General features: G+C 41.5%; 1 protein-coding gene across 1 annotated transcript in view; it reads right to left on the bottom strand.

Annotated features, from left to right (window-relative positions):
* Positions 1–3,345: 3,345 nt before the first annotated feature.
* The window catches only part of kat6b (K(lysine) acetyltransferase 6B), a 37,496-nt gene continuing 24,862 nt past the window's right edge, over positions 3,346–15,979 (bottom strand). Inside the window, exons 5-17 of the mRNA XM_016457621.1 lie at positions 15,764–15,845; positions 14,088–14,269; positions 13,549–13,945; positions 13,192–13,313; positions 12,581–12,681; positions 12,308–12,449; positions 11,749–11,910; positions 11,401–11,494; positions 10,300–10,531; positions 9,961–10,117; positions 8,566–8,826; positions 7,582–7,858; positions 3,346–7,484 (exon numbers count right to left, since the gene is read on the bottom strand). Coding sequence (XP_016313107.1) covers positions 4,879–7,484; positions 7,582–7,858; positions 8,566–8,826; positions 9,961–10,117; positions 10,300–10,531; positions 11,401–11,494; positions 11,749–11,910; positions 12,308–12,449; positions 12,581–12,681; positions 13,192–13,313; positions 13,549–13,945; positions 14,088–14,269; positions 15,764–15,845 — 4,815 coding nt within the window. The 3' untranslated portion in view covers positions 3,346–4,878. The remainder of the gene's footprint in view (positions 7,485–7,581; positions 7,859–8,565; positions 8,827–9,960; positions 10,118–10,299; positions 10,532–11,400; positions 11,495–11,748; positions 11,911–12,307; positions 12,450–12,580; positions 12,682–13,191; positions 13,314–13,548; positions 13,946–14,087; positions 14,270–15,763; positions 15,846–15,979) is intronic.

The raw sequence follows: 15,979 nt of genomic DNA, 5'->3' as shown, positions 1-15,979 counted from the left end.
TTCTTGAATCGATTTTGCTTGACAATCCTCATAAGGCTGCGGTTCTCTCGGTTGGTTGTGCATCTTTTTCTTCCACACTTTTTCCTTCCACTCAACTTTCTGTTAACATGCTTGGATACAGCACTCTGTGAACAGCCAGCTTCTTTGGCAATGAATGTTTGTGGCTTACCCTCCTTGTGAAGGGTGTCAATGATTGTCTTCTGGACAACTGTCAGATCAGCAGTCTTCCCCATGATTGTGTAGCCTAGTGAACCAAACTGAGAGACCATTTTGAAGGCTCAGGAAACCTTTGCAGGTGTTTTGAGTTGATTAGCTGATTGGCATGTCACCATATTCTAATTTGTTGAGATAGTGAATTGGTGGGTTTTTGTTAAATGTGAGCCAAAATCATCACAATTAAAAGAACCAAAGACTTAAACTACTTCAGTCTGTGTGCACTGAATTTATTTAATACACTAGTTTCACAATTTGAGTTGAATTACTAAAATTAACTTTTCCACGACATTCTAATTTATTGAGATGCACCTGTATATGTGTGTGTGTGTGTGTGAGAGAAGAGTTATATATATATACTACCGTTCAAAAGTTTGGGATCAGCAAGATTTTTAATATTTTTTACTGAAGTTTCTTGTGCTCAAGGCTGTATTTATTTGATCAAAAATACAGAAAAAAACGTTATTTTGTGAAATATTATTGCAATTTAAAAAAACAGTTTCTATTTTACTATACTTTACAATATAATGTATTCCTGGTGAAGCAAAGCTGAATTTTCAGCATCATTACTCCAGTCTTTAGTGTCACATGATCCTTCAGAAATTCAAAAAAGTGATGGTAAAGACTCATATTGTTAGAAAAGATTTTAATGTTAAATAAATGCTGTTCTTTTTAACTTTTTATTCATAAAAGAATCCAGAAAAAGTATCAGTTTCCAGCACGGATAATAAATCAGCATATTAGAATGATTTCTGAAGGATCATGTGACACTGAAGACTGGAGTAATGTTGAAAATTCAGCTTTGATCACAGAAATCAATTATATTTTAAAGTATATTAAAACAGAAAACCAATATTAGAAATTGAAATAACCTCACAATATTAGTTTTTCTGTATTTTTGATCAAATAAACACAGCCTTGATGAGCACAAGAGACTCCATTAAAAAACATTAAAAATCTTACTGATCCCAAACTTTTGAATGGCAGTGTATATATATCTGGTCCATGTCTAAATTAGTGAAAAAGATAGTAATGCTACTAGCAACACTATGTCAAACAGATTAACATGTAAAAGAGATACAAGTGAGGTTAAAGTATTTGGTTCGATGGAAGACAACTCTAGATTGCCATCAACTTCAGAAACAAGGAACGAAACGTTCTCAACGCGGCAGAGGTGAAATGGAATAATGTTGCTAATGCTACCTGGGCTTGAACATTGATTACTATGGAGTGGAGGCAAAAGACTTAGCTACTTTAAACCTCTCGGAGTTTCTCTACCCTGGAGCTCAATTTATTGACCATGCACTCAGCAAAGCAGAAAGTAAGTAAAGAGAGAGACAGGGCATGTTAAATCTCTTTAGATAAGAGGGAAGTAACAGGCACTCAAGGACTCAATCAAGTGAGCCCTGTAGAATTCAAATGAGAGGCCCAAAGAGCAGAACTGATGGAGGCAAAGTGTTCCTGATGCAGCTTCTCCCAGGAGAGAACAGTGCTCTCTTGTTGGATTATTAGCGCTGACCTATGAAGTCGGCACTAATATCAGTGACAGATACATTCTTATGTGTGTAAACCCATTGGAAAATGGAAGATGAACTGGAATTTAATTGGATTATCCTAAAAATGGTTTGATCTCTGTACATTAGTTTAGACCATTTGGATTAAAGTCGATTAGTTCATCATTTAAGGAATGGTTAAAGGTTTACAGATAAAGCATAAGGAAATATGAAATTTCTTTGACACACATCCAGCTCATATTTACTGATTTGTAATGTTTGTAACGCAGGATTATATGGTCTAAAAAATAAAGGTACTTCCTTTGGCTCGAGCACACTATACTTAATATTTGTAGTCAGGTTCATTTTTATTGCCAAGGCCGCTGTGCTGTTGCATTAGATACATGTTAGTGTTTTCCAGCTAAATGTATCCATCCTCTACACTCAAAAGCATCCGTTTGTCTATTCAGTAGTCCCTGCACTCTACAAGATTGTTTCCAACCATAACGCGTTCGAAAATCTGTTGGCTGTAATAGATCCATTCAAGAAAGAAAGTACGAGTCTGGATAAGCATGAGATGAAAACAGAGTCCATACACACTTTTAAGTCTGTCAGTGGCTCATCATAATTTATTTTCTGCTAAAATGTACAGCATTTAAGTGACCGACTAAAAAGGTAACTCATAAATACAGGACTGTTGCTCTGTTAATTAGTACAGTCAGGATATCCTTCTTACGTCAAACTGCCATTCTGTACAGGTACAAAGGCTACAAAATAAGCTATACAAACAGACACCGATACAATTTACCTTTTTACATGCCATCTGTTTTGTCTATCAACAAGGCTACTGCTCTACATTTCAGTAAAATATAAATCAGATGTTTCATAAAGATAAAAAAAATCTACAGATGGAATGAAAATGTAAGTTTAAAGGCATTTCATAAAAGACCAACTTTGGAGTAAATTGACACTCATAATAATAATTTTGCAACTCTGCCCCATTTGAAATGGTTTCGTTTCCCCTTCGATTTAGATTTCTACAAGTACAAATACTGACATTGACTGTTCTTTGCTATTGTGACAGAAATTGCTTTAAATTGTATAAAAACAGAAAGCTGCCTCAGGTAAAGAAACTTATCAAGTAACAAATTATACACAATTAGCAATAGAACCTTCCAAGCCGAACATGATTTTCGATGTTTTCAAATCTTTACAGTATTAGAATCAACAAAAATAGAGTTACATTTTTCCTTCCGTACGAGGGAAACCTAACCAAGGCCATACATTTAATATAAAATTCCTGATGCAGCTTCTCCCAGGAGAGAACAGTGCTCTCTTGTTGGATTATTAGCGCTGACCTATGAAGTCGGCACTAATATCAGTGACAGATACATTCTTATGTGTGTAAACCCATTGGAAAATGGAAGATGAACTGGAATTTAATTGGATTATCCTAAAAATGGTTTGATCTCTGTACATTAGTTTAGACCATTTGGATTAAAGTCGATTAGTTCATCATTTAAGGAATGGTTAAAGGTTTACAGATAAAGCATAAGGAAATATGAAATTTCTTTGACACACATCCAGCTCATATTTACTGATTTGTAATGTTTGTAACGCAGGATTATATGGTCTAAAAAATAAAGGTACTTCCTTTGGCTCGAGCACACTATACTTAATATTTGTAGTCAGGTTCATTTTTATTGCCAAGGCCGCTGTGCTGTTGCATTAGATACATGTTAGTGTTTTCCAGCTAAATGTATCCATCCTCTACACTCAAAAGCATCCGTTTGTCTATTCAGTAGTCCCTGCACTCTACAAGATTGTTTCCAACCATAACGCGTTCGAAAATCTGTTGGCTGTAATAGATCCATTCAAGAAAGAAAGTACGAGTCTGGATAAGCATGAGATGAAAACAGAGTCCATACACACTTTTAAGTCTGTCAGTGGCTCATCATAATTTATTTTCTGCTAAAATGTACAGCATTTAAGTGACCGACTAAAAAGGTAACTCATAAATACAGGACTGTTGCTCTGTTAATTAGTACAGTCAGGATATCCTTCTTACGTCAAACTGCCATTCTGTACAGGTACAAAGGCTACAAAATAAGCTATACAAACAGACACCGATACAATTTACCTTTTTACATGCCATCTGTTTTGTCTATCAACAAGGCTACTGCTCTACATTTCAGTAAAATATAAATCAGATGTTTCATAAAGATAAAAAAAATCTACAGATGGAATGAAAATGTAAGTTTAAAGGCATTTCATAAAAGACCAACTTTGGAGTAAATTGACACTCATAATAATAATTTTGCAACTCTGCCCCATTTGAAATGGTTTCGTTTCCCCTTCGATTTAGATTTCTACAAGTACAAATACTGACATTGACTGTTCTTTGCTATTGTGACAGAAATTGCTTTAAATTGTATAAAAACAGAAAGCTGCCTCAGGTAAAGAAACTTATCAAGTAACAAATTATACACAATTAGCAATAGAACCTTCCAAGCCGAACATGATTTTCGATGTTTTCAAATCTTTACAGTATTAGAATCAACAAAAATAGAGTTACATTTTTCCTTCCGTACGAGGGAAACCTAACCAAGGCCATACATTTAATATAAAATTGCTTGCTATTAAGCACAACACTGTACAGTACTACTTTGATGCACTGTCACTAACAAAGACGTTATATAGCATGCTAAGTATAACCTTACATTTAAAAAAATATAAAAGTAGATTTACAATAATTTAAATAATATGAAGGCATGAGTACAGACTTACATATATAACCTTGCGATTGCTAAAGGTACATTGAAAAGGCTCTTTTGTCCAAAAAACATACAATGCAGGCACATTTAAAGGTTCCATAATGCAGGTTCCAACTATGTAACCTCCATTCAACTGCAATGCAGTTCGGGGGAGATTTACGCTTACACAAATGTTACATTTTAAATCTTACGCTGTAAGGCTTCCCATAATCAGGGGAGAAAAGCTAAAATTTAGCCAATAAACAAAACTTTTTTTTTTTTGCATTCTTACCAAGTGCTGGTTCTTTCAGAAAGATCCATAAAAGCGAACATTAACCATGAAAATAAGAACAAACTAAATACCTCAAGTCAACTAGCTAACTTTGCAACGTCACGACCCTTCACTTTCAGGTCGTTGATTATCGTCTCATGTAAGGCCCGTTTAAGGGTTGTTTGGACATGCCAGTGTTCACATAACCATGATGACCTGCTGGGCTGTACATCATATTGCCATGGGGAGGGGCCTGCATGGGCTGCTGTGGGTAAGGCTGAGTACCCACCATGCCCATCTGCATAGAGTACTGTGGAGATTGATTCATATAGGTAGGATTGCCATGGTAGCCCCCGTTCATCATGGGCTGCGTCACTCTGTAAGTGTTCATCGCCATATTGACGTTCACGTTCATCGAGTTGACATTGTAAGCCGGAGCGGGCATGAGGTTCACCCCCATGTTCATCCGCGGCGGCATAGCCAGCGTCCTCCCGGGAGCCTGCATGGCCACAGTCTGAGGACCCCTACCGTACATCTGCTGCTGGTGGTGGGGCGGCAGAGGGGCCGATTTGGAGCGGATGGACATGGGGTGGTGGTGGTGATTCTTGGGGGCCATTTGCGTCTGCAGTCTCTGAGACTGGGCCAGGTTCATGTTGGGTGTAGCCATGTTGCGCTGCAACATCATGGGCGGTGGAGTCATGTTGGGCGGAGGAGTCACGGTAGCCTGCGACTGAGGGCCTCCACCAGGTTGCGACAGCGACACCAGCGCGGGATTGTGAGGGCCGAGCTGCGTGGACAACGAGCCGTTGTTGTTTGCATAGGATGAGATGGAGTGCGAGGCAGAATGGCTGAAGGGCAAGGAGTGGTCCATGATGGTATTGGTGAGCTGTTGTAGCTTATGCAGGCTGAACGTAGCTGAGTGCTGACCGTAGTGTCCACCTCCATACTCTCCCTGGCCCATTCGGTCATACAGGCCCAGGTTGCCGGATGGGTTGTTGGACTCTGGGATGTCGGGCAGCTGCATGGGTGGAGGGAAGCTGGCCGGCATGGAGCAGTGCGACAGAGGCTGCTGGTACTGGTGTTGTGGGTGTTGGTGATGTTGATGGTGCGGATGGTGCTGGTGATGGCTGTGGTGGTGACTGTGGCTATGCCCGTGGCCGTGCGGATGGCTGGGCTGCCTCTCCGGCACACAGCCTTGCGGAGACTTAACACTGCATCCCTGAGGGGAGCTCATGCTGGTTTGCTGGAGCATGCTGCATGCGCCAGTATTGTTCGCCACAGGACCAGCCATCTGCTGGGACACAGCACAGCTGCTCTGACTGTGACTGCCACCGGAGGAGAGGTTGCCATAGGAACAGCTGCTCTGGGAGGAGGCGCCTGCTCCTGCTCCCGTGCCACAAATGCTGTTACCCAGCGTGGAGTCATAACTGCTGGGATTCTCGTAATTCTCCGTGGTGCTCTCGATGCTACCTAGGTCACTGAAGCCACTGTCCACCACCTGCTGAGAGTGGTCCGACACCGAGGGCACATCCATTATTGGGCTAGTCTCCATGTTGTTATGAAGCGAGTGCACCGAGACGGTGCCCTGACCGGGGCTGATCTGCGTGTAGCCACTTTCTAAAATGGACACCACTGGACTGTTGACTGATCGTACAGATTGGCTCGGGTGAGAATGGACAGAAGACAGAGGACTGCTGTGATCGGACTGCTGGCAGTCGTCCACGGGAGTCATCTGAGGGCTCTGCTCAACGTGAACATACCGCTGTAGGCTGTGGCAGGCCTCCTGAGTCTCCGTGCAATCTTGAAAGTGCCTCTCCTGCTCAGACTCTTGAGTCAGAGACTGCACTGCTTGGGCCGTCTCCATGTCAAGCTCAGGGCAAATGTTATGGTCCTCTTTTATTGCCGGGGTCAGTGGGCCCATATGCTTTTCTTCAGGCCTCTGACTGTTATCCTCTTCCTCGGTTTCGGAGTCTGGAGGGTGATCCGAGTCCACAGTGTCACCCTGTTGCATGCCCAAGCTCACGAGAGTGCTTTCAAACGCAAGCTCCTCTGAGCAACGAGGCGGTGGGTCCACAGGGCTCGGCTGAATGTCAGGATTTTTATTGTTATTACTAGGAGTTGGAACTGGCTCTGGGTCTTCCGTAAGGTCTTTTTCTGGTAGTTGCACAGGGTCGTCTATTCTCTGCTCATGGCTGTCATCTTCATCGTCCGCATCATGATCGTCCACATGAGATGGTTCTGGCTCTTCTTCCTCATCCTCTTCTTCATCTCGTTCACCTGAGCCCTTACAAACCCTGCCTTCTGCTTCACCCTCTGGCTTCAGGTCTTTGACTTCCTCTGTATTTTGAGTTGACTCTTCAGCATCATCTATTGGACCTGATTTTGTCTCACTGGTCTCATCAGCACAGGGTGAATTTTCTACCGTGTCAGATTTGTCTGTCGGCTCATTCTCATTTGCTTTGTGAGACTCGGGTGGCTCGGGACTGTGGGGCTCTGAATCGCAGGGGTCCAGCTCTGGGTCCTCTGGTCTGGGCTCTCTAATGGACTCGCATGGTCCTGAGGAGGCGGCAGGGCTGGCATCCTGCTCCTCTTCCTGCTCCTGCTCCACTGTGACCATTGGCGTCTCAGGAGGTGTGTAGAGGTTGAGCTTAAAGCCCATTTTGCGCTCCTTTAGTCTCCATTTGGGAGGGCCTCGTTTGACACCTTTGGGCCAGCCTTTCTTCCGTTTTAGAGGTCGAGGATTGTCCTTTTTCACTGCTTCAGAAACACAAAAAAAGATGTTCCATGTAAATGTATCTTTCAAACATGCAACAAAACAGTATGTTGTAAATATTAACATGTATGGCTTTACCTTCCACATTCCCTTCTTTTTTAGATTGATTTGAGTGATTGTCATCTTCATATCTCCTTGGTCTTCCAGGCCGACGCATGGCTAATCTCTGGCTCTTCTCCTCTTCCTCATCTTCGCTGCCACCCCTCCTGCTGGGCTGTGGCAGAGGGCTTTCTACATCAGAGTTTTCGAATGGCTCATCTAGCACCTCTGTTCTCTCTGAGATGGTCTCGGTCGTGACACTGCTGTTGATTCGTGTTCTCCTTCGCCCTCTCTTCCGTCGCAGAGTTGGAGCCCGCTAAGAAAAAAAAAACTCGACACATTTAAGGGGGCTATTCACTTAACAGAGAGGTGCATATTGCATGCTTGAGAACAACTTGTGCTTGCGAATGGAATAAATAGAGGGAGATGTCAAAGACTGTTAGACTTAACAACTGTCATAGCAAGAGTTGGCCACATTTTTGTCGAACTGTCCCTGGTGCCCTTTAATCCAAAAAGCAGAGGTTTGGAGGAGACAGATACGGTCAAGGGTGATGCTAAACATAGGGAAATGTGGCTGCGTTGTGAATGGGTTGCTTCATGATCTAAATGCAAAAGCCCATCATTTAGACCACAGTGCCTACACCACAGGCCATTCATTTGGAAAGCTTAACCTGCCCAAAACCCCAAATGAGAGAGTTCAGAATCAAGCTGACCGCAAGTTCCTCACAACATACTCTCCCCCAGGCATTCTGGGATAGCAGTACCCCAATGCAAATAATCTGCAGCATTACTTGGTGATACAGAACCAAGATTTCCCACACAAATCACAAAAGCAATATTACTTAATTATGGACCTGTCTGTTGGAAATGTAACATTGGAAATGTCTGACTAATGGATAGTTTTGGATCCATTTCCATCCAACTAAATATATACGCCTCCCAAATGATGAGGGAAATTCAATGTGAACAATGATGATACACAGAGAAATACAGACATGCACTACCATTTATTCTGATGTTTACCTTTCGCTTGAGCCCCTGCCCAGACTGGGATTTGATTGCACTGTCTTCACCATCATCATCGTCGTCATCATCATCATCGTCATCACTGCTGCTTTCTTTGCTCACTTCGAACTCTTTCCCAGCGCTGTTGGCAAACAGTGGGTCTGAGTATCTTCTGCTGAAGTTCTTGCACTTGGTTAGTGGAGGTCTTGTGCTAGTGTAGCCCATCCCCGTTGCCAAATTCCTGGTCGATGCACTACAGCCTGCACGACGGTCTCCTGCCTGTTGCGCCACAAAAACACAAACATGAGCTTGTCTGAGCCGCTCTGTACAGGCTAAAGCCAAGCAGACAAATAACATCTCAGTTATCCGTTTTGCTTCCGCAGCGCCCCTGCAGTGCAGAGATTGTCTCTTGATTAGTCGTTGATCTCAGCAACATTTATTTTTAAGCGGCTGTGGAAGATTACATTTCATGGGACATTCAGAGACATTAATAATACAGGGCTTTGATTTAGGTCACTTAGGAAGCTGGGTTACTGTCGAAAGTGCTTTCAGCTATCTCTGTGAACTCACCCTGAACTCCTGAAAGGCAAACGATGGGATAAATTTAGCTCACTTTTCATGCAAGCATCATCTTGTAGCTAATAATGCAGAGCCAAGGAAGGAATGAGTGACCTGCGCTCATTGTAATCGCCATGATCTGCCTATTGAATAGGTTTGAATTAAGAACATAAGCTCTGATTTTAGACTCAGCCACCAGAACAGCCTTTGATCATCTTACCAATTATGGTCGAGTTCAGCATTATGCAAAAAGAGTCAGGCTGTGTCAGAGGCCAAAAGGAAACAATAACGGGGCATTTTACAAAATCTGCTGTTTCCACAGCATTATCTGCGGCAAACATTAACAATGCATACAGAACATAGTAATTTGATGCGAGACAGATGTAATTATAAACTGGACTTCAAGTCACCCTGTGGAACATACTGATCAAGTCTCTGTATATGCCAGGAAAACCACCTAGATGTTTCTTGTATATTTATATAAAGGTTGCAGAGGGTTCACCCTCTATGAATTTAGCAACATTAAGGTACAATGCATACTTCTGGGGGCTTTTTTGACATTTGAAACATTATAGGTATACCTGTGGGTGATTACCACAACAACGTGATCACTGAAAGTCTTTCAAAACAAAAAGAAACCTGAGCTGCCATAGATCTTTTCTTTGTTTGTGGACATGAAGTCAACAGAGGGAAGAATGACAGAAGCCTGATTTTATTTAACAAGAAATCCTTGATCGTTTAGCTTTAAGTGTTAGAGCACTCTGTACTTGGACAGACAAACAAATAAAAACTGTGTTCACTAAAATCAGGTGTGTTCAGTCCCTGATCGAATCATGAATAGACCTTTAAGCCTACCTGTGCTATAGCACTCTTCAGCTCCCCTGGAGGGCTTCTGCAGACTGAAACTGGAGTCCAGCTCAGGCAGTCAGGTTCAACCTCATGAAGCCGTGGCTTCATTCTCAGTCTATCCATATGCTCCTCAATCAGCTGATGCCTTCGAATGATTACAAACCTAGACAAACATGTTAGAAAATATTAAAAACAGAAATTGTAATTTGCTATTGATGTACATGCAAATATAGCCATACTGTCCCCCCCCCCCGGAATGTAGTATTGTCTTTAGAGATGATGCAGTGTACTGAAAGCATGCGAGTGAATTGGCAGATTGACAGATACCACCACACTCAAACCCACCTGCCATCCTGGAAATCAATCATGTTGAGCTGCTGAAGTGTGGTAGCGATGTCATGTGGACACATGCTCGTGGCTCGGCTCATTCCCCTGATGCTGACACTCTTATCTGGGTGGTTGTGCAGGTACTCCAGTATGACACTTTTCCAATAAGCCAAGTAGGACAGACGACCCAGATCAGATAGAGGCTTCTCTGGGGAGCCAGCCTGGCCCTCTAGCCTGGAAAGTAAGTAACCTGGAAAGACAGGAAAAGAAAGAAAGAGAGGAGACGAGGAAAGATTGTTTATGAGTATTGTTGTCAGATCGGGTTTGAGTGCCACTTTGACAAAACATAAAACAGCTCAATCACAATTTATGAAGACATCGAGTAATGTTTATGTGCAGCTTTTTAAGGTCTTGAGGCACATTTCACAAGTTTGAATTGAATTATATTTTACATATAACCAAAGCGAGTTTCTCATCAAAGCCAAACAGTTATATGTAAGGAATTTAACGATTGTGGTTTTGATTCTAATGGCTAAAGACTTGTCTCGATTCTTGTGATGTCAGTTACGTAAAAAAAAAAGCAATATTACAGTACAATATTTTAAGACAAAAAAAAACAGTCCAGTCCAGTGACAGATAACCACTAACTGTACATGAGCGCACGCACACACACACACACGTTTATAAATATGTAATTTCAATTTTAAACTCATAAGGGTTATTAATTTACATAAAGAAAATATTTGGTCTGGTTTTTGATTGGTTAAAGTTTGAGCTGATCTTGCTCTAAGCAAAGTCAGAGTTAGATCCAAGTATTTTAGACTTTTGCATTAACACAAAGTATGCAAATGTTCTTCTGATTCCACACAGCGAGCAAATCAAAACATTCACAAGCAAACAAATTATACCATGCACTACATTCTACATTCAACTGTACATAAGGACATTCAAATCCAGTACTCAGTACAAGGAAACAGGCAGTCTTTCCATCAAGACTGTCTAGTCTGAAACAGATCCTCTTGTTGCTTTCATGCAGAGCACAGAAGCATCTGTTAATGATACAAACAATCTTATGCTCACATCTCATAAGACTTCCAAACCAGTTAATGAATAACTTACTGAAATCAATGAGGAACCTCCCAAATCCTTGCCTTTGGTACTGAGGCAATATCATTATGCAGGAGACATTGTACTTCTGCTGGCAAAGCTTTTCCTGTGGGAGAGAAAGAGAGAAAGAAAGATAGAGTGTGTCAGCGCACTGCCAACGCATTAGCAATTCACTGCACCTGCCGTTGTCCTGACCTGAACCAAACAACCACACAAAACCATTCAAACATATTGCAGAAAAGGTTCAGATGCAAAAACGAGCACCGTACAAGAAATGCTATCTTTAGCAACCCACTAGATAACCCGCTGTTACTCTTACTCAACTGTCATAGGATTAGATATATTTAAGGGTTGTAATACCTTTGAGAAGTATCCAACAAGATGACAACCCTTCTCATTGTTCTGTGTTAGAACGTAGAAGAGAAAAGGCTCCACATCGTAATACAAAGTCTTGTGATCCAGAAAAAGTTTTGCAAGCAAACAAAGGTTTTGGCAGAAAATTTTGCTGATATTTCCATCAACCTGAGCAAAGATGACAAAATGAGAAACAGTTAAGAGTCAGGTATGCCATACAAGGGCAGCTCCTGCTAGTGGAGCACCTGTGAAGATCACAACTCATAAACGGAGTGCAATGAAAGGTCTTTAACACTTTTGGAGGCCTGCTAAAATGTATGCATTTCCTGTTCACTAGACAAATAAGATCCTTAAAGAATTGGCTTAATCTGACATGATTAATTCATGCAAGTCCAGTTCTCATCCATGATGCGGAGATGTGTCTTTCGACAAGCTTGGCACTTCATAGCCTTTAATCTCTGGACATAACCCCCTCTTGTTTTAACTGCAAATGCAGATGATAAATTAGGATGCGAATTAAGTTGTGCATGTGCCCCTGGTGCAAGATTTAAGAGCAAGCACTGACCTCAAACACAGAGAGGTTATCCTTCCTGTAGATCTCATTAGCTGGCGGGTGAAACCACCCACATTTCTTTGAATGCCTCTGCAGAATGTCTTGGCTTTTCATGTACTTTAAGCAGAACTCGCAGAGATAAAGCTTCGGTAATCTGAGGAGGTGAGCAGCAATTAATTATAACGAAGAATGTGGCATAACTAACAAGAGCAGAGAGAAACTCTAAAATCACATACTAGTTTACATTTGCTTGTAAAAATGTTTCTGAATTAATTTCAGACTTACCTGGAGTATTCTGGAGGGTATGGTGAGGAATACCAAGTTTGTATTTCATATTTTCCAAACTCAATCAAAGGAGGGGATTGTCCTTGATCGCCACCAGCTTTCTGTTTTTGAAATAAATCACAAGTTAGAAACAGAATTAAAATACTTAAAAGAATTAGATTTTTATATTACAGCCACAATGCTAAGGTGTTTGCCAAGGGTTGTGTCCAGATGCTCTAATAAAGCTCACTTAAACCAGGCTAAGCTGGTTTGCTGGTCTAAGGTGACTTATGCTGGTCTCTCAGTAAGAGAAATTCCCAAAACCAGTCAAAAGACCAGACTGGGAGACCAGTTAATAGGGTTGTGCTACCCTATTAACTGGTCTCCCAGTCTGGTCTTTTGACTTTTAGGAGGGAATAATAACAATAATAAAAATGCAATATTACTATTGCAAATTACCACTGTAAAATGTTTAAGAAAAAGATCATTTTTTATTATTTTATTAATATTTTACAGTACAACTGTAAAATTACAGTAGCAATATTTAGGTCTTAATTTCTTCAACTATCAAGCTTTTTATTTAGCTCTTAAACCTTCTCTTCTGTTGATAATGGGTGGTTTACTCTCCATACCTTTGCTGTGATCTCCTTGATGCGTCTGAACAATTTCAGATCTTCTTCAGCCACGTGGTCATTGAGTGAAGTCATCCTTCCTTCCTGTGGTTCTCTTCTTGAGCATCTCTCGGCATTAAAGGCTGTGAGAGGTCAGAAAAAAGGACCTTTAAAAGTAATTATTTGCAGAATATAGCACAAAAGAACTGAAAAGATGCTGACACAACAAAACCCAAAGCTATCATAAACAAGCACTAACTAACTTCGACTCGATAGCACGCATTCAAAATCACAACTGCTAGCATGCAAATCACTACAGTCATGGAAAGGAAGGCAGATAGGAAAGGCTCATATCAACATTGCTGGCCAACACACTACTAGACTGGGAGGAGGAGCTGTGGGGGGAGTGGGCGGAGGAGGGCGAGGACGACTGGGTGGGGTTCAGCGAGATGGGGCTGTGTCCTTGTGAAGGGGACGGGGTAAGGAGAACGCTAGACGGGGCGTTTAACCTCACACCTGGCATCGTCACGCTGCCATGGCATTTCCGATAGCCCCGTTTCCTCGGCCTGTGCTGTTTCGAGGAGCCTGACACCTCACCACGCAACCGGCGACCCAAGGGCGATGGCGTGAAAAATTTGGAAAGCCCGTCAATGAGACCTTTGGTTTTCTTGTTGATTGGGGGCAGCGTAGTGAGGGTGGGTGTGGATGTGAGGGAGTCAGTGAGACTCATGCCGTCTGTGGTGGGTATAAAGGTGCTTGCATTGTAGCAGCCACGCTAATTTTAAACCTTTTGGATGAGAGGGTATGAAACCTACATATACTCTCAAGGCAAGGTTGTGAAGGACAAAAATCAGAGTAGGCCATCAAAAAAAGAGCATTTACAGTTTAGGCAACATACTGATTGTGAGACCTGTAACCTTAAGCCTGAAGCATAATGAACAAGATAGATGAAATGAGTTATCGTACACTGTTGGATGTGCTAGATTTTTTCTTGGCCTTCCTGGCTTTGCATATCGCCTTTTGATCTGGGCCGCTGCCTTGTGTAGCAACCGTTTTCCCTCCTGCTCCTTTGGCCTGCATACTTGGCAGATCCACATTCCTGTGGGAGGTCCAGGGAAAAGAGAGAGAGAGAGAGAGAGAGAGAGAGAGAAAGAGTGAGAGAGAGAGAGAGAAAGAGACAAAAAGAAAAGCATTTCAAGGATGGTTCATCATGTCTGCAGCCGTGACACTTTTCAGATATGTCTTTGAAGTACTGAGCAGAGATGACCCTTTGTGCCTTTTCCTTCATTTCCACTGTCTTTAGAAGAAAAGAAACAGAGCAGAGAAAAACAAGCTTTCTACAGGTAACATACCAACAAGGAAGCACTGAATAAATGGCTTTGAAGTTGTGTGGGGTGCTCTTTTCCTGACATGGCTTCAGCCTTCTCATCCTCTTTAGAGAGGAAAATAACAAATGAACACAAATTGAATGATTAGACCTTTAGTTTATTAGATTTCACACAACTAATTAAAGCTAAATTTGCACTGATGTTCAGTGTAGAACTGAAGCTCTCAGATATCTTGTGCAGAAATACGTGGAACTGATTCACAAGATAAGCATCACGTCCTACAACAGAGAGCTATTTCATAGTGGCGACCAAATGGAATTGCAAAAATGAATAAAGATACAGAAGCTGACAGAGGCTAAGCATTATACATTTTCTGTATTCTCGTGATCTTGATATAAAGAGAATAAATGAAACTCGACAAATTTTATATTGAGAAAACAAGAAAAACACAGCCTCAATTCTCAGACACTTTTTCTAATATCAGGCCTCAAATAATTAGTCTACTTGTCTTAGTCATATGCTGTTTGGCTTTTTCCATATCATTAAAAACATCTATTGCTGAACAACAATCCACGTGAATATAATTTGCAGTCACATTAATAAAAGTTTGTCATTGTGTCTGCAGTAGACTGTCGCAAAGTCCCACAGGGCCATTCACACTGGAAGCGTTCTTATAGCAGAAATGCAGACAGACGTCTTTGGTCTCGCTTTTCTGTTAGTGTCTCTTGCTATGATTAACCGTGTTATTTTTGCTATAATTAATCACACTAATTTAATGTGTTAAATTGACATCCTTAACATATAAGTTTTAGTTAAAGCATTTGCATTTCTCCCATAACAAAACCCAAATTAAATTTGACGGGATATCTCATGGCAGAATGTCACCTCCCTCCAGCAGTTTCAGACATTCAGCACTGAAGGCTCTTGTAAAATTAAGTGAAATGAACCTGTTCTGCTGTATTGAAACACTTTATGATGCTGCTCCCTTTTTATCTTGGCACTTACATGCCCATTTCAGACAAACTGCCATTAACTGAAAAGGACAAGCACAGTCATTTGCAAGCCAGAGGCGAAATCATTGACAACGAGAAAGAGACTGGAAAGAGAGAGAGAGAGAGAGAGAGAGAGACACTAAATAGTTCAGGATGCAAGCTACATATCATCTTACTATTATGTAACCAGAAGCCTTTGTGTGTAATGGCACATTTAACAGCTTCACCTTCAGAATGGAAAAATCCACAGAGGCAAACAAAAGCCTAATGTACCTTTTGGCATTCTGGAGAGCGGTGGGTCACAACACTCCATATGGAAACCCCTGTCACAGGAGTCGCAGAAGAGCATCTCGTCCTGGATCCACACACACAGAAACGAGTAAGACACAAAAAAAAAAAAGATGCAATCTACACAACACAAGTAAACAACATCCTGCAGCAAAAGTGTCAGAACACAAGCAGCGCTCTGCCACTATAAAAGATGTCAGC

The sequence above is a fragment of the Sinocyclocheilus anshuiensis genome, unplaced genomic scaffold (assembly GCF_001515605.1).
Source record: "Sinocyclocheilus anshuiensis isolate Anshui unplaced genomic scaffold, SAMN03320099.WGS_v1.1 scaffold63, whole genome shotgun sequence".
NCBI classification, from domain to species: Eukaryota; Metazoa; Chordata; class Actinopteri; order Cypriniformes; family Cyprinidae; genus Sinocyclocheilus; species Sinocyclocheilus anshuiensis.
The sequence above is the reverse complement of the archived record's forward strand: the minus strand, read 5'-3'. Positions and strand labels throughout refer to the sequence as shown.